This window comes from Stegodyphus dumicola, chromosome 1 (assembly GCF_044657685.1).
Source record: "Stegodyphus dumicola isolate Sdum_Otavi_A_Nest chromosome 1, ASM4465768v1".
Taxonomy (NCBI): domain Eukaryota; kingdom Metazoa; phylum Arthropoda; class Arachnida; order Araneae; family Eresidae; genus Stegodyphus; species Stegodyphus dumicola.
The window spans coordinates 93,230,717-93,255,109 of NC_140768.1; the positions used below are offsets into that span (position 1 = coordinate 93,230,717).

The window sequence follows — 24,393 nt, forward strand, 5'->3', positions numbered from 1 at the left end:
CTCAGACAACATACTCAAGGACACTGTAAAGAACTGGGTCTCGTCACGGCCACAGGAATTCTGGGAACAAGAAATCCTATGGCTTGTTCATCAGTGGGATCGTTGTGCTCAGGCCTATGGTGTATATTTTGAATAAAGTCTACATTTGTATTCACCATTTCATTTCCTACCTTTTCATTTAATCACCCCTTATACAATTTAGGAACTTTTGATTTATAATAGCAATATAAAATGTATGCACAAATAGGGAGGTATTTTATGTAAATAAAAAAAAATTATAAAAATTGATAAGGCCTTTGAAATACATAATATAATAATATTTCATCTTTATGTGTGCTTTTTAATGTACTATGTTTATTATTAAAACCATGTCTTCAGAAATATTATACAATGTTAATTTTTCCACTTATGCTTTTCAAGCAGTAAATTTGATAGGAAAGGGGGGTATATGAAAATGTAAATATTTATATAATTCTTTCATTTCTTATATAATGCTATATTATTGGGAAAGTTTTAATGTTATTTATTTGTAAGCATTGTCTGACAATTATTATATTACATCTTATAGTCTAGCCATTTTTTTAGCAAGTAATGAAATATTTTTTATAACAAGAAAAGTTTTTGTTTTGAAATTCAAAGTATGAAATAAAATCAAGTGTAAACTAAATGATGAATAATTGGTCGTTTACCATCATTTTTTTAAAAAACTTTGATAAGCTGGAATTGAATGGAGGGAAGGAATCAGTTTATCAAGAAGTGTTCAGCAGTGTGACATTTGTTTTAACTCAAATAATTAAATAGTGAAAAATAATTAGTTAGAATTAATTATTATCAGTAAGTAAAAAATAATGGTACTTCATTATCACAACAGCCCTTAAGATTAAATCTCTATCAATCATTCTTTGCTACATGTTACATCACGAGTGATTTTTAGTTAAATTTTGAGGGCTGCTGTAATAGGGAAATACTGAAATAACAATAAATGTGTAATGAAAACTATTAGTTATATATTTACAGAATCAAATAGTCGCAGAATATGTATAAGAATGGGAAATTTCGTGCAAATTGATTTCTAAATTCACAGACAATCTGGAATGCGAAATTCTTGTGATCATTAGTTATCGCTTTCATTATGCTTTTGATGCAAAAGTAAAAAGTAAACATTTGTATTAATTGCAAGATTTCAGTAATCAAATATTTAAAGGAAGTGAATATTGCAGCAAAAAATCAAATTGATATTGTAATAAAATTGTACTTGAAAATGTATGTAATTAGGTATATATGCAGAGGCGTAGCTAAGGTTTTAAGCGCCCGGGGACACCTTAAGATTTTGCGCCCCTTTCTGTGTTCCAAGAATGGAAAACATTTCATTCTGAAATGTGTATCATCAATTTGGCCCCCCCTGGATGCTGCACCCGGGGACATATGTCCCTCTTGCCCCACCCTAGCTACGCCACTGTATATATGTATGTTTTGTAAGCAGATGTACTCATTCTTTTGAAAAACAATGCCCAATAATTTTATTATAGATACATGATAAAAATCGGTTGGGGAAAGAAAATAATAAATATGATTTTGTATTAAAAATGAAAAAAATTTTAACCTTTAGAAACTGAATTTTCATTTTATGCATGAATATGTAATTATAATTTATATTTTTAAATTTAACTTTTGTTAAGTTGATATGCCAATGCACCTGACCTGAGATTAGAATTTGGACTGAACTACTAAAGTTCTGGGCAGTCTTATTCAATCAACTACTAGTCTAAATAAATATTTGAAGGAATACCAAAAAATTATTATTTAAAAACATTTTGAATAAGAGGATTAACTTCAATTAACTCTCTTATTCAAACATTTTTATTATTTCCAGGTTTCATTGTTTATCAACTCAACGCAAGTGTGCCAAAGATGTTAAACAAAGAAGTTCATGGCATACAAAATGGTAGATTAGAAATGCAAAAATACAAATTAAAATAATATGCATTAATCCAGTAAGGACTGATATTTTAGAGTTTGAAAGTTATAATAAATTTTAATATTGCATTTTAGTAGTTAAGTTTTGAAAATTTACTTTTTAGAATATTTTATGTCTTCTGGTAATAATCTTTTCTTTCTCAAGACTGTTATTTCTTATTTCATCATTATTAACATGTAATTTTAATACTGTCACACACACACACACACACACAAAAAAAAAAAAAAAAAAAAAAATGCTCTTATTAGTTTTTTGTGCCAATTTGGAGCATTTATTTCATCCTTATTTCCCTGAACTCTTTCTTCGCAGTTCTTGTAGTAGTTGCTAAATTTCTTCATAGCCTTAAACTGCTTGCAGCAATAAATTATATTATAAGATTATACAGATCGAATCATTCTACATAAATTAATAATATCACCACCTACTGTGAAAAACATTGACTGATGCATAAAATATGTCATTGTACCCGTTTGAAGGTTAAATAATATTTGTGAATCCATATTTCAGGCTATTGGTGATTTCATTTCAAATATTATACTCACTCTGTCCCAAATTAGTTGGCTACACTTGGATACTTTTGTACTGATTATTGATACTGAAGATTTTATGATTTCACTTGAACATTTTACAGAAATTCCAGGGTGCTACGTTATCAGTCAACAGCATTTACTTACCAAGCATTCCCTCCTTAATCAGTACCAAATTAGTTTAAAAAATCCAGGTTCGTGCACCCACATCCCATTTTGTACGGACTCTCCATCAGTAATTGCATAAAGCTATCTTCTAGCTAATGAATTGTGAATTCAATGAACTGTCTCGAGTATTTGAGCCATTTCCCTTAGAAAATACTCTCCGTAGGCATCCCTCCGCTTAGGCATGCCTTAATCACATAAGCATGATCTTTCTGATATACTGGCGGTAGAGTGCTTGCAAAATTGGGCATGGCTTAAGAGCATGCTAACCCTGTAAATTTGTTTCAAAATAAGTGCTACATTTGTGGAAAGTAAAAACTTGAGAATGAAAGCCTAGTATGCAGCGCTATATTCATTGTAGTACATTGTATAATTTTACTGCTGTTAATCTACTAAATTGCATCGAAAATTATTTATGACTCTACCTGCTTGAAATGTAGCAACTAATTTGGGACAAAATTTTTAACCTAAATGTAGCAACTAATTTGGGATAGAGGAAGTAATATTTCAGAATAAATTTTTAATAATATATAAATTTCTCTTAGCAAAATTAAGAAAAGCTCAGAATACGCTGCATAAATAAAAATTGTGAAGGCAGAGTTAAGTGTCGTCCATAAATGGGTGGACTAAGCTTATGACATCGCAATATACTCTCTAGAAATATAGAAATAAGTATAATAAATTGTTTATATTTTAAATTACCATGGTACAGTAAGTGAATTGTACCAATTATTAAAATGGTAAACAATGTTGCAGTCTCTCATATTGTATTTCATACAGCTTCAGTATTTTCAAAATTTTTAAGCTTTAGCATTTATACAAATAAAAAAAGTTTTTTTTTTTTTTTAATTTAAAATCATATTATGGAACATTTTAATTTTATTACTTTTACAATTACCTTGTTGCTACGTAATGACGCAATACCTTACATACTAGTAAGTAGACAATCTTCAATATTTTCTAAAATTTTTAAACTTTACATTAATAAAAAATGAAAAATATTTTTATTGCATATCAGCAGCATACACAGCTTTCATATCACTGTTTCTTAGATTCCTAAATCACACCATATTCTCTGTAGGCATCCTAGAATGCTACACATTAATAAATTTAAAAAATGTTATTTCTCATAATGAAAGAAAGTAAATGCTACAAATTCGGAACACTAGCAATGCTTCACACACAGATACTTATTATCAGCGAACCCATATTATCAAGTGCATTTACGATAGGAAACACTACATATTAAAATAAGGAAGTAAAATTTACTTATAGGTTTAAAGTTTACAATTTTTCTGCTATTGAATAAATCATTAGACTATCGCTATTTAGCGTAAGTTACAAAGCATTATCAACATATCAAAACGAAACAAAAAAATACAGTTTAAATAATAAAAAAGTCTAAAATGTAGTTTACAGTTAAAATAACAATACAAATTTAAAATGCACAAATGATTTCAAAAAAAAATCAAAATTCATATTTTTGTGTTGGAGAGCTAAAACAAGTAGGGAAAAGAGACTGTTCAATGGGACTTTTAATTCTACTAATTCGTTGCTAATTGATTTATTACTACGTCTTGGTGAATTGGTCAGAACAAAACTTGTTTTAGCTATCTAATTAATCAACCAGGTGTGGACACTTTTCCCTTGGCAAGTTCTGTTACGGAGTTCCAAACAAGGGAGATTAATCCATGCATTTTTACTTTTTTAATTTATGCATTAGGATTACCGAATATTTTAGTATCTTAGATTTTTAGCTGGCTGTTTTCATATATTAGAAAAACTTGGCAGCGGAATTCATGTCTTCTTACTGATGAGTTGGATACACTTCTTAACTTTTAAACACTGCACATAAAATATGTTACATTACTGCTCAGCATCACACACAACTTGCCTTTGCCAGTGTATACAACGATGTGTATTCGTTCGAAAAGAATTGCACAAACTCAATGTCCGTGTACACATCAATCTATTTTCACTTTAAAAAATAAATAAGTGCACAAACTCGCCATTGTGCACTACATTGGCTTTGCCCATACACACATCGATCTATTTTCACTTTAAAAAAATCAGAGATTTGCTCAACCTCGTCGTTGCGCAACTAACTTGGCTTTGCCCATGTACACAGCGATCTCTTTTCACTTAAAAAAATCAGAGAATTGCAAAAACTCTGCATTGCATTGGCTTTGCCCATCTTCTAGGATTGAGCCGAAAAGATAAAATATCAAAAATAAGCAACTTTAAAAACAAAAGGAAAAATTTTTCACTTGCCCCCTTTTCAGGAAAAATGGGTCTTTTTAAGGTTTATATATATATATTAATTTATGTTGGGGGGGAAACCTCCCTGTCTTTAAGAAAGTTTTATCCGCCGGAAAAATTTTTATAACTGCCGTTAAAAAGGCACGATAACATTTATCACTGAAGGAATTGTGCCATTTTCGCCACATATATTCCTCTAAGTATGAATCAAATTTGTTATCTACACAGTTTGTACTGCAAACGCAAATGACGTTTAATTCCAGACAAAGTGGAATTAAACGTAAGTTTTTGACAATAAATTTCTCGCAACTGTATGCTTAAATTTTTATGAGGTTGTGCTGGATTTATAATCATACTTTCATATTTATTTAACTTTTTTCCTTTTAGAATTCAAGGTAATTTCATGTGTCATATAAAAATTAGGAGTATCTCAGTGCTCTATTTGTATGATAATTCTTAATTTCTCGGCTATGGCATTTCAGTTCTGATGGAGTTAAGCATATTACTTTTATTTACATTACATGTTAAAATGTTTAGAGGCATTGGTACAAATTGGTATGAATACAGCTTCAGTAATTTTTAAGTTTTTAAAGCTTTCCTGAATCAACAGATAAATTTCTAAAATTGTAAATAAATTTTTACCTGATAAATACATAAGTGCATGCTTTAATATATCTAGCAAGTTGACAGTTTAAACTTCTGAAAAAAATTAATAGCATGTCTGCATATAAAGCATGTTTTTTATTTTAAATGTGTTATTTGAAATTTGCTAATATGGAATCTAATGTCTATTATTGTAGCAAACTGGTTAAAAATGTTATTTTGCATGTGTTTTCAGAAAAAGCAGCTAAAAGCTTTATGATTTTAAATACTGGTTCAAGACATGCTCCCTTAAATTATAATGCTTTTAGATTGAAGTGCAGAATGCTGTAAAAAATACTTCAGTTCTCTGATGGCAAAAAAATAAATTTTTGTATAGATTTAGTAGAGTGAAAATTCCACAACAAAAACATTTTTTTCACCTTTATTTAGGTAAAATGAAATTTAAAAAATAATGCATACATAAATAAATAAAAATAATACCTTTACATACAGAATTTGCAGATATTATTTACTAATCAATTATTTGTTATTGATAGCTACTTTTTATAATACATAGAAAACATACTGATAAATTTATAAGAATTTACATGCATTAAATGATGAAAAAAACAAACATATGCTGTTAATATTACACTTTTCTGAATATTTAATGATAATTCCATAACCTATATAAGATTCAATCTATTCCACTGCAACGACAATGCTTAAATCACAGTTCTTATTAATTAATTTCCATATGTAAAAACATAAAAATATCATTTAGCTACAGATCTATAGATTAAAGCCTCTTGTAACAAGCATATGCAAAACACATATAGTGAAAATAGAAATAGAAATTTTTTCATTCTTTTTCCTAATGTGCAATTCATTTCATTATATTAAAATCTTATTAAAATACAGCAGTAATTTGATATTTTTTCCTATTACAAATCAACAGCTTTATATAGAATGATCTTACTTTACTGGATTCTTATTTAAATGAATGTATATGGAAATATCAAAATAAATGAAAAAAAAAAAAAAGGTCAATAAATTTTAGCCAACACTGCTAAGATAATATTCTTATTTTCAATAAAATGTTTCAAAGTATATCATTTTAGTTTAGTTCTTTTTCTATTAAAGCAGCTAACCTAAAACATATATCTCATTAATTTGTTAAAAATATAGCTTAAGTAAGTTTTATGTGCATACTGAGAAGGCAGAAAAAAATAGCCTTGATTTAAAACCTGTTTTAAAGCAACAAGTAAATAAAATACACTGGTTCTATTAGCATGTCAACAAAAATAAATAAATAAATGAAATACTGTTATATACGCTAAAAACAAATCCCAAGAATCACATTATTATATATTACTTATTATGTACATTTCTGATTAATAACTTAGTGAAATCACATTTTTCTGGCATCAATATTGGATACAGAAAAGATTTATGATCATCTCTATCTAGTATTCTTGCTTTAACTCTCAGAATACCATCATCATCAATGAGCATTTCAATAAAATTATAAGATTTCTTATCAGTCAGATAAAAATTTTCAACCAAACGAAAAAATTTTCTCAGAATTTTCAATTTCATACTGTGAAAGTTCAATGTTTCTATTCTTTTCAGAACCATCTTTACAATTATTTACAAATCTGAATATTCTAATCATTTTATCATAATTGGATACACTTATTCGATGTCAAGGGAGTGCGTCTTTTGATAGATCAATATTCACTATTTTTATCTTTTTCCTCTCCAATTCTACTTCTTCATGCAAACAAATAACCTCGCCAGTTTTCAGGGCCTCCTCGCAACCACAAGGGCCCTTCCCACCACCTAGACCGAAGAATTTGCTTCGCAAAACATTCGCGCGATAACAAGTCGACAATATTCAGTTTCCCTGGGACATGTCTCCATGAATGACCTCGCGTCAACTCTCGAATCTCTTTAACCCTATTTTCGACGAAAACGGACCAATTGCCTTGCTCTGTTACCCACCAAAGGGCAGTGGTGGAATCAGACCAGAGGGTAACTTTTAAGTCGGGCAAACTGAGAGACGTGATAATAGAATTTGCAAGTCTAGAACCTATACAATATGCCATTAATTCTAAGCGAGGAATGCTTAAAGGTTTCTTTGCCCGTACGAGGTTTATTTTTACCTCAGAATTAAATACTGATCGGACAAAGACGCACGCTGCATACGCCCTCTTGCAAGCATCCACAAATACATGTAGTTCAGACGTGTCATTAATAAACAAGTATCGAGGCAAAGTAACATCTTTCAAAAAAACATCTTCTTGTTTCATCTTTCAAAAGTAACATCTTTCATCAAGTATAAAAAGTTCTTTAAACCAGTTCAAAACTTTATTTACATCATTTGGAGACAATTCATCATCCCATGCAATTTTCACTTTCCACAATTTTTGCAACAGCAGTTTCGAAAGCTATGTAGTTGGCGATAAACCAATAGGATCAAAAATTGTCTGCACAATTGTCAAAATTGTTCTCTTTGTGATTTTCGTATCACAGGTCAATGTATCTAGCTGTGCAGCACCTCAGCGTATCATTATCCAAATTCCAAGTTACCCCCAAAATAGAAGTATTCCCTGAATGTTTGTCAATATTTTGTACCAGCCACATTGCTTTCGAAACCGCGCAAGTTAAAACATCCCCTTCACATGATTAATTTGGAATGTTCATTAAAAGTAAACTGTTCATCAATACTAAAAACACTAGGTAAACAATTATCCACATAAAATGACGATTTCAATTTTTGAGCAACTTCACTATACTGACGTGGACAGTTTTCTAATAGATGAGTTCAACAAGTAGGGACTCGAAGAAACTCCAAACACCTATGCCTATAAATTAATTGTCCTTCATTGCATGGGAAAAAAGGTATGAGAAAATCTCTATCTTTAGATGCGACTGATAACACTAAGAAAGCTTTTTCAATATCGGCACTAATACCTATCGGATACATCCTAAAACGATCTATAATATCGGGTATTAATTCAATAAGATTCATTCCTTTATACAAACATTCGTTCAAAGAGAGTTTCTCTTTCTCAAACAGAGGACGAATTTTCGTGGTTTCACTTCCTAATCTGATTACAGGCCTATGCTGCAAATAATGACATTCATTATTCAGTTCATTTTCTGGTACGCGTTCAATAATATTCAATCTTTCCCATTCCTTGAACACATTTTGATAATCATCGAAAAATTTACTATACCTGAGTTTATAGATCATCTTTGATACCTTTTCCAGGATAATTCTTTATTATCGGTTAAATGTGTCATATCACATTTACGCGGAAGTTCTATTTCATATCTTCCATCTGGAAGAATTTTCATGTTCTCAAATTAAAACTTTCTTTCATTTTAACAGTTTCGATTGGAGCGCATATTCCTATTTCTTCGAGTTCCCATAACTCATTCAGAGGAATTCTCCTGACACCCATTGAAAATGTTTTCAAAATATTATCCTTTTTCACTCAAATTTCGTTTTCCAAATACCGTCCACCCAAGTTTCGTTTCGACAGCCGTTACCCCCGACTGTAATTCAACAGAATTTCCCGTCAATAACTTTCCTATAACATCTGCTCCGATTAAAAGGTTAATTTCAGTTTCCTTTCGCAATGGATCAGAAAATTCGATTTCCTTTTCTTTTAATTCATTCAAAACCTCTTTATCCTTAACCTTAGGAATAAAAGCGCAAATCCTTTTTTCAGAAAGTGCTTCAAAACTACATGCGAACGTTCTTTTTAAATTGCTGACCTTGACCTTGAAAACACTTCATGTTTAGGTTTCGTTTCGCCCACCCCAAAACAGTGCGTGTATAACTGTCTCCTTCCTACGTGGAGATGCTTTAAGCTGACTCATCATACTATCACTAACGTAGCTACTTTGGCTTCCGCTATCAATTATGCAGCGAATAATTTTCTCACGACCTTGACACCGAACTCGAAAGCAAAGCGTTTGCAAAAATACAGTTTCGCTTCTGTCACATTTAGAAAGAAAACTCTTTTTTGAAACATGTATCTGATCGTTATTTTTTAGCTTTTGATTACACATTACAACAAAATGATTACAACTTTTGCAAAGAAAACAACTTAACTTACCTTTCAAAGGACAAAATTTAATAATGTGACTCGCTCTTTTCAGACAAGAGAAACAAGCATCTTTTTTCAATAACAATTGTTGTTTTTCAACTAAAGTCTTTTTTTTTTTTTTTTTTTTTCCTTTCGGAGTAACATTTTTCACTAGAATGATTCTGTTCACAAAAATTACATTTCGGAATACTCTTACCTGAATTCTCAAGACTTACTAGAGCTGACGCTGTTACGGGTTCATTTTGCTTTACCTGTTCGTGGTGAAAGTCTTTCTTCCGATGATTCTGTCGGGAAGCGAAACCAGATCTTGCGAGTAGAACCATCTCTTCGCCCTTGACTTCCTGTTTTAAGAAATTCATTAAGTGTTGCAAGGATCGAATCCCTTTAGTTTCAATGGAGTCGTGATTTCGGCTTCTTTCCCACGCCATCAGTACTTCTTCTGGTAAGCAACTTTCCACTAAGATGGTAAAAAAATCGCTATATTTTTCTTGGGTTCTCCCCAAACTTTCCAACGCTCACAATTTTCCTTCTAGTTCATCATACAGGGAGGGTAGATCAGTTTTTGCTCTTCCGGAAACAGCGTTTTTCATCACTAGGCTTAACAAGTCTCTCACATAGATTTGCACAAGTAGATCTTCGCGTCCAAAGCGCTCTCTTAGTTGTTCGATGACTGTGCCGGGATTAGCTGCCGTTGCCGGGAAGCTAAGGACTAGGTGTTCTGCCTTCGATTTGGGTTCCACGGCCTGCAACAGATACTGCATTTTATCTTCATCAGCGATACTTTTGTCGTTGTGGATTTTCTGAAACTGACTCCAAAAAGTCAGGTAATCTTTAGCTTCCCCACTGAACTTTTTAAGCTCAATTTTAGGCAATTTAAATTTCCTCGATTCTGAGTTACTTGGAAGAGAGGAGGCTTCTATTTCCGCATCTATTTGAGCACTCTGTTCTAGAAACTTATCTCGGTAATCATCCGCTTCTTCAAAGTCATCACTAAATAATTTTCACCATCTTTAGTCTGCAAAATCTGCTGCGAAATAGCACTCTGACATACGTCAAGTCTCTGGAATGTATCACAAAGTTGACACTTCAAAAATGAAAGTATTTTTAAATCTCTTACTTCTTTAGTTAATTCCCTTTCGGCTTTCCTTGAGGTTTGAGAAAACGCAATTCTAAGTCCTCTTCTTTGGGCCTTCTAAGCGATCGAATCCATCTTCAAAGTATATTCAAAATCGAAGTTCAAAATTAAAAGTTCAATCGGAAAATGCTAATCCATAGCACCCGGTCCCGCCGAGAGTACCACTATGTTGCGGAGAACACAGAAAATATATAAATCAAATATATTCAAAACAATTCATTCAGTTGCGGGCTGCCTCTACCCGAGGCTGGGTGCATTATGAATAAAAACAAAAAATTCTTAATAAGATATTCTCTATTTTCATCAAAACAGTCTTACTCTTCTGAGATCAGCTTTCGTTCTGTCTACAAGCAAAACATTCGAAACACTCAGCACGCAGGCTGACGTCACGAGCAGCAGCGCCTCGCGCCAGTTATTACTTTAGTTCATTTCACAACAAATAGGTTGCTATAAATTAAGAAGTTCGCAAGTGAATAATTCTTAGCGCAAACTGAAAAAGAATGTGCCAATATAATTTTTTAAATATCTCCATAAATTTGTTTTCCAAAAATTACAAAATTAACAGAGTCGTAGCTAGGGTTTTCAGCGCCCAGGGACAGCTGAAGATTTCGCGCCCCCTACTGCTTGCCAAGGATGGAAAACATTTAATTCTAAAATGTCCTAACATCAGTTTGGCGCCCCTTGGATTCTGCGCCCGGGGACAGATGCCCCCCTTGCCCCCCTCTAGCTACGCCCCTGAAAATTAAATATCTAGGCATAATTTGAGTCGTAGAATCGAAATATTGAAAAAAAATGGCCTGTCATTTCTGAAAAAGTCCGATTTTGTGTCAAAATACCTATATAGTAGAACAAAGCTATATATAAAACAGAGGCGTAGCTAGGGTTTTCAGCGTCCGGGGACAATTGAAGATTTTGTTTCCAAGAATGGAAAACATTTGATTCTTAAAATTTCTTACCATCAATTTAGCGCCCCCTGGATGCTGCGCCTGGGGGCAGATGTCCCTCCTTGCCCCACCCTAGCTACCCCGCTGATATAAATCCTAGGTTGCGCTTTCGAGGCATGGACAGGCTCTTTAAATGCTTTTAATTATGAAATTTTGCAAGAAGACCACGATATTTGCCCCCTCGCGGCTCACCTCATCCGAGATTCTAATTTCCCCACCTAAATACTGCACTGTATATAGTATAGATAATGTATATAGCTTCAATTTCAATACTAGCATTTTATTTTATTTTGTTCATTTACTTATTTTGTATCATTTACTCGGCGGCAAATTTTGTGTATTCTCTCTACTTTTACATGTTATTCTTCATGCAGTATTAGATTCATACCTCGCACTATTTTGCTTCTCCATTTTTCGACTCCACTTGCTTCACTGGCCTTGTTACTGTCGGCCACACACCTTTCCATCCCCTTAGTCCTCCCTTGGGATACCACGTCATGTAGCATTAACATTATGTGCCATATAGGCAAAATTTCTGTTATTGAGCCGGACACATTGCGCTACCGCGCAATATCTCGGCATAAAATGCTCGGATCGAGGCATGGAAAACGCAATTTGAGTTTTGTCAATCGGTGGAGTAGAACGAGAGATATAGAGGAACTGTCCCCCTTTCTTATTTTTCGCATTGTACATTCACTTACCTCTCTCAGCATCACAGATAAATCCATAGCGACTGGTTATCTAATGAAATATATGTATGCAGAAAATGGCAAAAACATAGGAAATAACTACTCGGTTAATAACCACCACATAACAACATTCAAACAGCAACTGAATTAACTGCTCAAATTAACAAGTTTTAAAAACTAACAAGTTAATAACAATTTTTTTAAAAAAATCGTCTGCTTGAAATTCTTTTTAACTGCAGGTAAATTTTTTTATAATATAAATTATCGCATTATTTTTTAAATATAAATTATCGACAATTTTGTTTTCATGCAAAATGGCGCTTTTAAAGAAGGAAGGAAAGGAAGTCCTATGTTTCTGTTGTTGACAGATAGTCCTATGACCCCTATATTAGCTATGACCGTAATTCCACACTCATTTTGCTTTCAGAGAAGCAGCGGCAAGCGGCAGCACGATCGCTGCGCTCCGTAAAAAAGTGCAAAAATTTCCTTTCCTCTTGGTGATTATCAATTAAATTTCTTTGAAAAATGGTTTTTTTTTTCTACAACACCAATATCATTCCAATGAATTCCGACTCCGATGTTGACGAGAATAAAACAGCGGACAATGTAAGGATATACTCCAAAAGCCTGGAATTTTAAGATAAGTACTTTTCTTTCATCTAAACTAAACCAAATTTCTATAAATAAGTGCCTTTAAATCAATAAATCTTAATTTTTCATCAGTTTAAAGCATTAAAAAATACTTGAAATTGCCATTGCTTGTGGCTTCCTTTGTGTATCAACTCCAAACAGACGCCAGCGTTATCAGTTCACGTCTGTCAACACTTACAAAGCCCTTAAGGAATCTCGAGAGAGGGAAAATTTGGGGATGAGAGGGATAATTTGGGCATCGCGCTATTTCCCTCTCGGATCTTCTGGATTCTCATTTCTTTCTAGATCGCTTGAATATAGTTTCGCCTTTAAATAATATTATACCTCACCGATTTTTTCTCATACTGTTCTTTGCTATCTGTTAAATGTCCATATGTAAGGAATGGTTTATTCTTCACCGCCTTAAATGAATTCTTAGAACTACGAGCTTATATAAATAACAGCGTGCCTCATTGTGCCTCATTGTACTAACATTATTTAACTAGTAATAAATTATGATAGTAAAATAATTAATCTTGTAATAAATTATGATAGTTAAATTAATAAATACTGTTTAATTTGTGTTTTTAATACATATACTCAGTAATTTACACACACATATATATATATTTTTTTTTTGGGTGTGTGCGGTTGTGGTCTTGTATTGTATATGGTTCTATGTTGTTAGTCTGCTGCTGTTTTTTGAAAAATGTATGAAAATGTCGAGAATGAAAGTAGCATAAGTTACTTTGGTTAAATAATTATATACTTTTGTTTGATGACCTTTGTTGATATCTCAGGATGCAAGCGTACATATTACTTTATATTCCATGCTAAATACCTTGATACGAAGCATTTTAACACCGTCAATATTTGTTTTTTCCCCAGTAACACATCTATTCACCATTACCAAACACACTCACTACACAAACACACATGTGAGACACTATTTATTGTAAATGAAGGCAGTTTCTTCTCCTTTTAACTACACTCATGGACACAATCGTATTTTAGGATATTTCCTACTTCTTTTCCTTTTCTTTCTATAGGCCCCCCCTTTTTTTTTCTCCCTCTATTATTTTTGGGCCATTTATTTTAAATTTTATTTTGTCCCATCTTTTCTTCCTGGCCTTTTGAACTCGTACAAGATGTACGAAGTTCCTTTTTACTCTCCTCAAATACGAAATTGCCCTTCTTTCTATATACCTTTCCTTCGCACCTATGCTTGATTTTTCGCCCATCGGTGCAGAAAGACTTAGCGGGTGCAAAACAAGACATCTGTCTACTTTGTCTGTCTGTCTGTCTTAAGCAGAAAAGAGGAGTGGTCTGCGATCACCGAGGCAAGCGGCAGCACGATCGCTGCGCTCCGTAAAAAAGTGAAAATATTTCCTTTCCTCTTGGTGATTATCAATTAAATTTCTTTGAAAAATGTTTTTTTCCCCTACAACACCTATATCATTCCAATGAATTTCGGCTCCGATGTTGACGAGAATAAAACAGCGGACAATGTAAGGATATACTCCAAAAGCCTGGAATTTTAAGATAAGTACTTTTCTTTCATCTAAACTAAATCAAATTTCTTTAAATAAGTGCATTTAAATCAATAAATCTTAATTTTTCATCAGTTTAAAGCATTAAAAATACTTGAAATTGCCATTGCTTGCGGCTTCCTTTGTGTATCAACTCCAAACAGACGCCAGCGTTATCAGTTCACGTCTGTCAACACTTACAAAGCCCTTAAGGAATCTCGAGAGAGGGAAAATTTGGGGATGAGAGGGATAATTTGGGCATCGCGCTATTTCCCTCTCGGATCTTCTGGATTCTCATTTCTTTCTAGATCGCTTGAATATAGTTTCGCCTTTAAATAATATTATACCTCACCGATTTTTTCTCATATTGTTCTTTGCTATCTGTTAAATGTCCATATGTAAGGAATGGTTTATTCTTCACCGCCTTAAATGAATTCTTAGAACTATGAGCTTATATAAATAACAGCGTGCCTCATTGTGTTATACTAACATTATTTAACTAGTAATAAATTATGATAGTAAAATAATTAATCTTGTAATAAATTATGATAGTTAAATTAATAAATACTGTTTAATTTGTGTTTTTAATACATATACTCAGTAATTTACACACACACACACACACACACACACACACATATATATATATATATACACACACACACACACACACACATATATATATATATATATATATGTATATTTTGGGTGTGTGCGGTTGTGATCTTGTATTGTATATGGTTCTATGTTGTTAGTCTGCTGCTGTTTTTTGAAAAATGTATGAAAATGTCGAGTATGAAAGCAGCATAAGTTACTTTGGTTAAATTAATATATACTTTTGTTTGATGACCTTTGTTGATATCTCAGGATGCAAGCGTACATATTACTTTATATTCCATGCTAAATACCTTGATACGAAGCATTTTAACACCGTCAATATTTGTTTTTTCCCCAGTAACACATCTATTCACCATTACCAAACACACTCACTACACAAACACACATGTGAGACACTATTTATTGTAAATGAAGGCAGTTTCTTCTCCTTTTAACTACACTCATGGACACAATCGTATTTTAGGATATTTCCTACTTCTTTTCCTTTTCTTTCTATAGGCCCCCCCTTTTTTTTTTCTCCCTCTATTATTTTTGGGCCATTTATTTTAAATTTTATTTTGTCCCATCTTTTCTTCCTGGCCTTTTGAACTCGTACAAGATGTACGAAGTTCCTTTTTACTCTCCTCAAATACGAAATTGCCCCTCTTTCTATATACCTTTCCTTCGCACCTATGCTTGGTTTTTCGCCCATCGGTGCAGAAAGACTTAGCGGGTGCAAAACAAGACATCTGTCTACTTTGTCTATCTGTCAGCAGAAAAGAGGTCGCCGCTTTTTCGGATGGCCCAGACTGTCCTTTCCCCATCGATGACGAATAGCTGATAACTTTGCGCTTTGTAATCGATTACGAAGCTTCGATACTTTGTTTACGTTTTATGTGGAATTGTGGGGCTGTGTCTACCCGTACGACGTCGGACGTTTAGCTGAAACATGGTAAAAATGCTAAACGTACGACTAGTTGCGCAGAGACACTTTCGTGATTTTTGCGCATTCCGCCCAGTCGTAAAGAGAAGTTTGTTTACATTTGTGTTGATTATCGGAAGGGTGAATTGCTTTTCCGTGTAGTGCTAGAATATTAAGAAAAAGTTATTTTTTATTTCGTTTGATGACTAATTACTATCATTCTTTGATAGATATCTAAAACATTATATAAAATAAAGAACTTTGAATATTATTCTTGTTTTAAATTGCTAATGTTTGATCATTTTATACTGATGCGGAGTTTACACCACAAATAATCAAAATTTTTTGAAATTCTTATCAACAGATTTAAATAAATCATGCATGCAAGCAGTAAAATCACATTCTTATGAAACGAAATTGAAAAATTGTCGTAAAACCTTGTGTAATTTTTCTGTCATGCGTAGCTAAATATTTCTATAAAATTGCATACAGAAACATTTATATACATAAAGAGTGTGTTCAGGAGATTAATTCAGGGGAAGACTCAGATAACCGGCACTTGGCGCAATTTTTTCCGCCATCTTGAATCGGCGAAAATCGCCAAATCCTCGGAAGGATTTTTTTGACGTCAAGAGGGAAATGATGTCAAAAGACGCTTTCCAAAATTTCCCTCCTGAGCCGGACATAGGGGAGAAACCGGTGCTAGGCGAAAATCGCCTGAGGCTAAATACAATAACGCGTTTGCGTTAAAAAGGTAAACAATGTACATAAAATTAATTTAGTTGTTGATATGTTAAAGTTAATCTACATACATGTTTTCACCTTAGTATTTTAGATGAAGATATATATAACTCCAACATTATTACCTTACCAACTTAATACTTTTCTTTTTTAATTCTGACCATTAATTTCTACACTTATCTATAATAATAGTTAAATATGTTTGAAAACATGTTCTTCATATAAATGCAGTAAAGATTATGCAAATGGAATATTTATCACGTAAGTAACGTTAAACATTTTAAAAGATAAAATATACATGAGTATATTATTTGGAGATACTCAGATAACTCGGATGACATTTTATTTTGATGAACTAAACCGTTCATTATAGATTTACTTTTACTCTCTATATTAAAATAAACTTATGTTAGCATTTTATATAGAATAAATATCTTATATAAAATTATCCATTCATATTATATTACCAACAAATTTATAATAAAATATATGAATGAATGAATGCAAAAATAGGTACAAGAATTTTAACTTACCCCATTGCAGTTGTGCATAACGTGTTGTATATATCCTTTTATTATATTCTTGTTGATATTTGCAGTTCTTCTAAAAAACAGTTTCTTGAAATATTAACATCTGAGGTTCGTGTTTTGAAATAATTAATCCAAATCACTTTGTTGTACACTTATGAAATGTTCACACTGCATGCAACACAAATCTAGTAGCTTGGACTATCCTCCTCATATCAGGTCACACACTCAGAGTCATACTTAACATTCTTAAAAACTGACTGGCTTCAGCATCTGTTTAAAATATTCCATAATTAAAAAGGTGGGGATAAATAAATTCCATTTCCACATCACCTTAGAAGTAGGTTTGCACTTGCTTTAAAAAAACAGAAACTGTAAAATACTCAAAGAAGCATGCTAAATATTTCAATTGTTACTTTTAAGTATTAATTTCAGTTTTAAGGAAATGAAAGTTGAATTATAATCATGAAGAAATTGGTTATTGCGAAGCATGACATGCATAACAAATTAAGCAATATGATACGTTAAATATTTAAAAATTTTGAAAGTAATTATGTCTGTACATCAAGTGCAAACCTACATCAGGAGGTAGGAATCGTGATGCGTTTTTTTTTTTTACGGAGGTGTCGCCAAGAGCCATAATCCTTCGAACCTGAAAAATTCAAAAACCAAGGGAGGCAAAAAATGTTTTTTTAAGTATAACAGTCAAGATATTATAAAAATGAAATCACTGTTACAAGAAAAATAAGATACATAATAAAGAAATAATATACAAATAGGGTGTTAACATATTTTTAGAATAATTTTGATCAGAATTTTAAAAAAAATCACAGGTGGACTGTTGTGCCTTTAAGGCCCGTTTACACTAGCGGAACTTTGGTCCCAAGAAGCGTAAGCTAACGTCCTAAGAAACGTAACCTAAGTCGAGCGGTTAATCTTCAAAGGGAATTGACGTAAACCCAAGAGATGGAAAATTTTAACTCCGAACCTATGAGATGAAAGCTTTGGCCAATCACAGACTTACAAACTATCACGAGGGTTTTGTTGATGCTTTAAGCGAAAAACATGGCGGAAGATTTGACTACGTCTGACTGCAAATTAATTGCAGAAGTACAACAACATCCGATTTTATGGGATAATAGAAAAAAAGAATATCGAATGAAAAGAGAACAAGACGTTGCTTGGCTACTGGTTGCCGAAAGACTGAACCGAGATGGTATGTATCCATTTATTTATTTTTTTGCTCCTTTCGGATTGCAATGTGCTCTCTTTTATTCTAGTTCTCTTTCGACTAACGCAATTGTTCAAGTACAAAATAGGTTTAATAACGATTACACGATAAAAATTTGTTGACATATGTTAAATTATAGCATTTTAGAACATTTCTGAAAATCTGAGTTTCATAAAATTTAAATAAGCTCAGTAGATGGATTTTTTAAAATTAAAGTTTATTAACTGCTTTAAAATGTATCTAAATGTACACTGTTCTATGAAAATTATATGCAGCAACCTTCAATTATATATATTTAAAATTTTTCCCAAATTATAGCAATTCAGATGATTACATAATTTTAGCTATTGTCTTTACATTAGTTTGCTCTTCTTTTTTGCAACATGTTACTGAAGGCTTATGAGAAGAAGTACCAAGTAAAAGTAGTAAGTGTGAAGATCAACAGTAGTAAAAATTTGATTAAAGTTTTCCTCCTCAATTTTCAAAAATACATTTTCTTCATTTCTCATGCAAATGTTTATTCCGAAATACATAAAAAATCCCTAAATATATAAATATCCATATATATAAATATATAAGATCCATATTTCATTTTCGTATGGATACATTTTGAATCTCATATAATTAGTATAATTGTTTGCATAAAATATTAATAATTAAACAGTAATTAATTACAGTGGTTGAATTAAAATTTCAGCTATATTTTTTTTTAATTTCACAGTTGAAGAGGTTACTTACCGGTGGCAGAATCTGCGTAAGCAATATAGCCGAAGAAAAACAAAATGCAAAAGTGGAGCTAGTGCCGAGTCTGCAGAGCAGCAATGGCATCTGATGCCCCAAATATCATTTTTGGATCCATGTATCCGCCATCGAAGGTAAATATTCAGAACCAAATTATTTAGTTATGTTAAATATAAAATGATAAATTTTCATATTAACAAAATACAATCTTACTTGTTAGTAGTCTGTAATATTATAAAGCATAAATGGATTATTTGGAGTTATCCTAGGTTGACTAGCAATCAAAAATTGTAACTTTATTGATATAAATTTATTAAATATGTTAGATAGTCACATATGTGGATATAAACCAATTTACTTAAGAAATTCCTCCCCTTAGGCAGATATGCTTTGCCATAACTCAAATTCTATCCAAATATTTACGCTCTGGAAAACAAAAACTTCTCCTACACAATTTTTTTTTTTAACATTTATTGCCTCATCACTCGTTATGAATGGTTTAACACCTTGTAAATGTGTTGTAATAAAACTGTATTACACATTATAGTTTTTTTTCTAACGTGTTTGGGCCAACTGAAGTTCTTACCCTTAAAAAATGTTGTAGAAACTTTGCTGTTCTGTACTTTTTTAATCTTCCCAATTAAAAATAGGGCAATATTTTTGCAATGTAAACTTATTAACAAAGTACAGTATATGCATAATATAAACAAAGCACTTGCTCTTTCCTTTGAAAGCTGAGTTTCTAAATATTTTGATGAAGACTCGTCTGTATATGTTTTTTTTTTTTTTTTTTTTTTCTTTTTGTGGCCAATTTCTTTTTATAGTTTATCCCTCTATAGTTGATGCCCTTATTTCTGTACTCACACAGTTCAAAACTGATGTGTTACTGACCATTTTGATGTTCAGAAGTTAGTGTTTGAGATTATGCATACCTGCTTTAATTTTATGAAGTTACTTTGCACTTAATACATAAAGCCTGGGATTAATTATCATAATATATACCATCAGATCAAGGAGTTGTGCTTAAATTATTACATTAATTCATAATGAAAATAAATACAAAAGTATATATGAAACTGAATTAAAAAATGAAGTTGCAATACTTTATTACTGAATTAACTGTTAAAATCTTTCATGGCATGAAATTTTTCAAAACAGTCCCCAAAGTATAGTGATCTTTTTTTATTTATAGAATGTGAAATGTGTAAGCCAAGATTATATAAAATTGTCTTAAACTGTAAGATACAAAAAATTTGATAAAATTCTCTTGTGATTGTGTTTCTATAAAAAGAAATAAGAGTTATTAGTGGCTCAATATTTTCATTTATTACGTAAGGGCTTTGTATGCATATTCAAAATTTCTTCAATGAAGGCAAGAGATTCTTCTTTTTCATCTAAAATATTGATTTCTTTATAATTACTATATGAAGTCATTTAAAGTCATCTCTATTTAGGGCAATACTACATTATTGTTACTGTCAAAAACACTACTGTCATCACAACTGTTAAATTGCAGCCTCCAATAGTAATATTTACAGCCATGTTATTTAACTCATAATCCCGCTCATCTTCACTACTATAAATTTGATTTTCTATGGCATTAATATAAATAAATGTTACATTATAAATAACATTTATTTGGATTAATGAGAAGGATGAAACTGTTTGTGCTGAGATGACAGATTGTCATAATTTTGTTCCCTGGTTGTTAATTTTAATCTGAGATGCGATTCCACGTCCAATAATCTGTTCCATTTTTTCATCTTAATGTCTACAAATACAGGCAAATACCGAAAATCCGCCAACTCCTGAAATCCGCGTTGCCTCTCGGAATATAAGCATTCAGTTTATATTCTGAGTTTCTTGGTTTCGGAAACCACAACATTGAGTACGAAATATCGAAGAAAAAATACTTACCGAATAATGACGTCATAATAACTGAATAATAATGAGTCATAATGGAAATACCAAATTATTGACATAAAAAGTTTAAGAAAAAAGATAAGTTTTTTTCCTTCTAATCTGCATCGAGGTAAAAAAGCAGACGATTCACTCTTTGTTCAAGTTCATGATTCACGTTGTTGTATTTTCTGAGCTTTGTTATTTTCACAAGATTGTTTAGTGCTGCCTTTTTTTTTTATCCTGATGTTTTGTGGATAAATTAAGAATATTTTAAATTTCAGTCCTTGTTAATACAATGACAGATAAGAAACACACTCATGATTTTACTGCTTGCAACTTTGAAAAACGTAAACACGTTGCATTGACAGTAACGCAAAAAGTGCAAATTCTGTAAAAGATGGAGGCAGGTGCTACTCCTCTATATAGCAGAATGGCATGGAATTGCGACATGATTGTGTATGATATACGGAAAAATAAAGAAAAGCTGTTGACATTTTACAGCAACAGTGATTCTAACGCTGCAATCCGAAATCTTTGCATGAGGCGAAATCGGCAAACCTCGATGCTGTGTACATATAATTCAATGAATAATATAATCATATATGTAATAATAATTTAATGCATATAATAAATTATTGCAGTAATGTATGTAATTTAATTAAATGTATCTAATACACCTTATTTATTTTGCACCATACGTCGAAAAATAAATTATTCATGTCATTTTGCCTTCTCCATATTTGTACGATAAAATTATTAGTGAGTAAATATGACAATTTGGTTGTATATTGCAGTACAAAAGATTCAAAGAGTGATGATGATTTTACCCCTCCCCATATTTGATAAAATATTATTTTAATTAAAAACAAAATGTGATCCAGTATTGCTCCAAGAACGTAATGACTAGGAATTACCCCATACAACTGGATGTAACAAACTGTATTTTTTTAGAAATTATTCTTGCAAATATTAATTAACACAAAATATTATGTAAGAAAAGAATTCAATGGGATGTTATAATTCAAATTAACAAAAAAAGGCTTTTTAGTTTCAGGTAATCACACTGAAGCAAGAAGACTCTTGGTTTACATTATTTTTCATGCTAAATTTTAAGATCTATTTAAATTGTCTGCAGTTCATAAGTAATAAAAATTAAAAAATAAGCTATTTAATGCAGTAACAAATAAGATTCTAAATTTGCTTATTTCACTACCTAATTACTTTATATCACAAAATAATCATTAATGTATTAAAAATATTTTTCATATGCATTTGATTTTTTTCCTTGTTTTCTTTCTAAACAGGACACAGACAAACTTTCAAGGAAACAAAGAATTCGAGGAGCTTAATTTCACAGTAGAATCTGTTGTCTCCGAGTCTTCAGATAATATTGAATATTCGACAGAACCTGAATATGTGGAGCCATCTGTTATTCACATTATGCCCTCATGTGAATCACCTTTATCACCTGCATCAAGCTCCAGACAAATCTTAGATAACACTAATTCAAATAATAATGATGAAAATATTCCTAGAGGGAAGAAAAGAAAAAAGAAAGAAACAGTTGAAAGTTCATTGCTTTCTGTTATTGATGAAACAAATAAATATTTAAAAAATCACCATCGATGTGAAAATGATGATGACGATGATGATAAACTATTTTTATTGAGTCTCCATAGTGATTTGAAAAAAATGACCGATGAAAAAAAATTGGAAACGAAAATACAATTTTTACAAATTATGGCAAGAAATAAATGAAATTATTTGTACATAACACTAATCAGTTGTTTTATTGTTTTATTTACATATTTCATAAATATTTTCAAAAAATAAATTTACACAAGAAATGCTTTCCTTTCTTGCCATGGTACTGCTCCTTCTGCAGAAAAATATTCACAAAAATTATCTCGAACTGCAGATGCAGCACGGGATGAATTATTGGCCCCTAGACGGCCAAGAGGTTGCCATGTAAATTCTTCTGTTCTCCACATACCTTCTTTAATGGTGGCATTTGAAAGAAGAGAATCAGCAAAGTTCACTGGACAGTATTTCTTAGCTGCCTTTCCCAACTCATTTTTCATTAAGTAATTATGAAGGCAACAGCATGCCAAAACTACTTTATTAGCATGCTCTGGGTTCAGGGCAATTTCAGTACGAAGTACTCTCCACCTAGACGCCAATATGCCGAAAGCATTTTCAACGCACCTCCTTGCTCGAGAAAGTCTGTAATTAAAAATGTTTCTTTCATTCGACAGAAATTTGCCAGGATAAGGGCGTAAAATATTTTTCCTGAGTGGAAAAGCCTCATCTCCAACAAATACAAAAGGCAAAACTCGATCACTATTTAATAATGGTGTTGGATTTGGCAATGAAAACAAAGTTTCACTAACCAAAGCTTTACCTAGTGAACAGTTACTGAAAATTCCACCATCACTGATGCGTCCATAGTTGCCTGAATCAACATAAAGGAAAGTGTAACTAGCATCTGCCACTGCCATTAGGACTATGCTGTTATAGCCCTTATAATTATAATATGTTGATCCAGCTGACGGTGGAGCTTGTATTCTGATATGCTTACCTACAAGGAAAAAAAAAGCAATAATTATTAATTGCCTAAAGAAAAATAATATACACTTTAATGATAAAAATTAATATAAATACTTTTTCCAATAATAAATTCAGTTCTTAAAAAAGTTCTTAAATTAGAAACTTGCAAAAAAATTCCTTTTTATATTAAAATTTGTTTTTCATTTCACATTTTCATTTATTCATTATGAAACAATTCCAGTCTTTTGATATTTTAAGACAGCTCATATATCATGTTAGATGATTCTTTAATATTTTATATTTATCTTTGAAAAGAATCTTCATTTGCCTAATTTTAATATAATGCAGTTTTTGTATTTCAAAAGTACTCACTGACAAATAAATATGGAATGCAAGACATAATACATACCATCGATTGCACCAACACAGTTGGGAAAATTCCATTTATATGCAAAACCTTCTGCTATTACAGCCCATTCATCTGGTGATGCTGGTATAGCCATAACCAGTGGCTGTAAGACTTGCCATATGACATCACAGGTCTCTCGAATAATATGTGAAACTGAAGATTTAGAAACACGGAAAGTGTATGCCAGGTCTGTATAATTAGTTCCAGATGCTAAAAA

General features: G+C 31.8%; 1 protein-coding gene across 1 annotated transcript; it reads left to right on the forward strand.

Moving 5' to 3' along the window:
* The first annotated feature begins 16,992 nt into the window (after window positions 1–16,992).
* On the forward strand, window positions 16,993–22,978 carry LOC146999151 (uncharacterized). The gene is made up of 3 exons (XM_085817833.1): window positions 16,993–18,562; window positions 19,299–19,452; window positions 22,525–22,978. Exons 1-3 carry the CDS (start codon window positions 18,412–18,414, stop codon window positions 22,976–22,978), a joined length of 759 nt encoding a protein of 252 aa, XP_085673959.1. The 5' UTR covers window positions 16,993–18,411.
* Window positions 22,979–24,393: the final 1,415 nt, after the last annotated feature.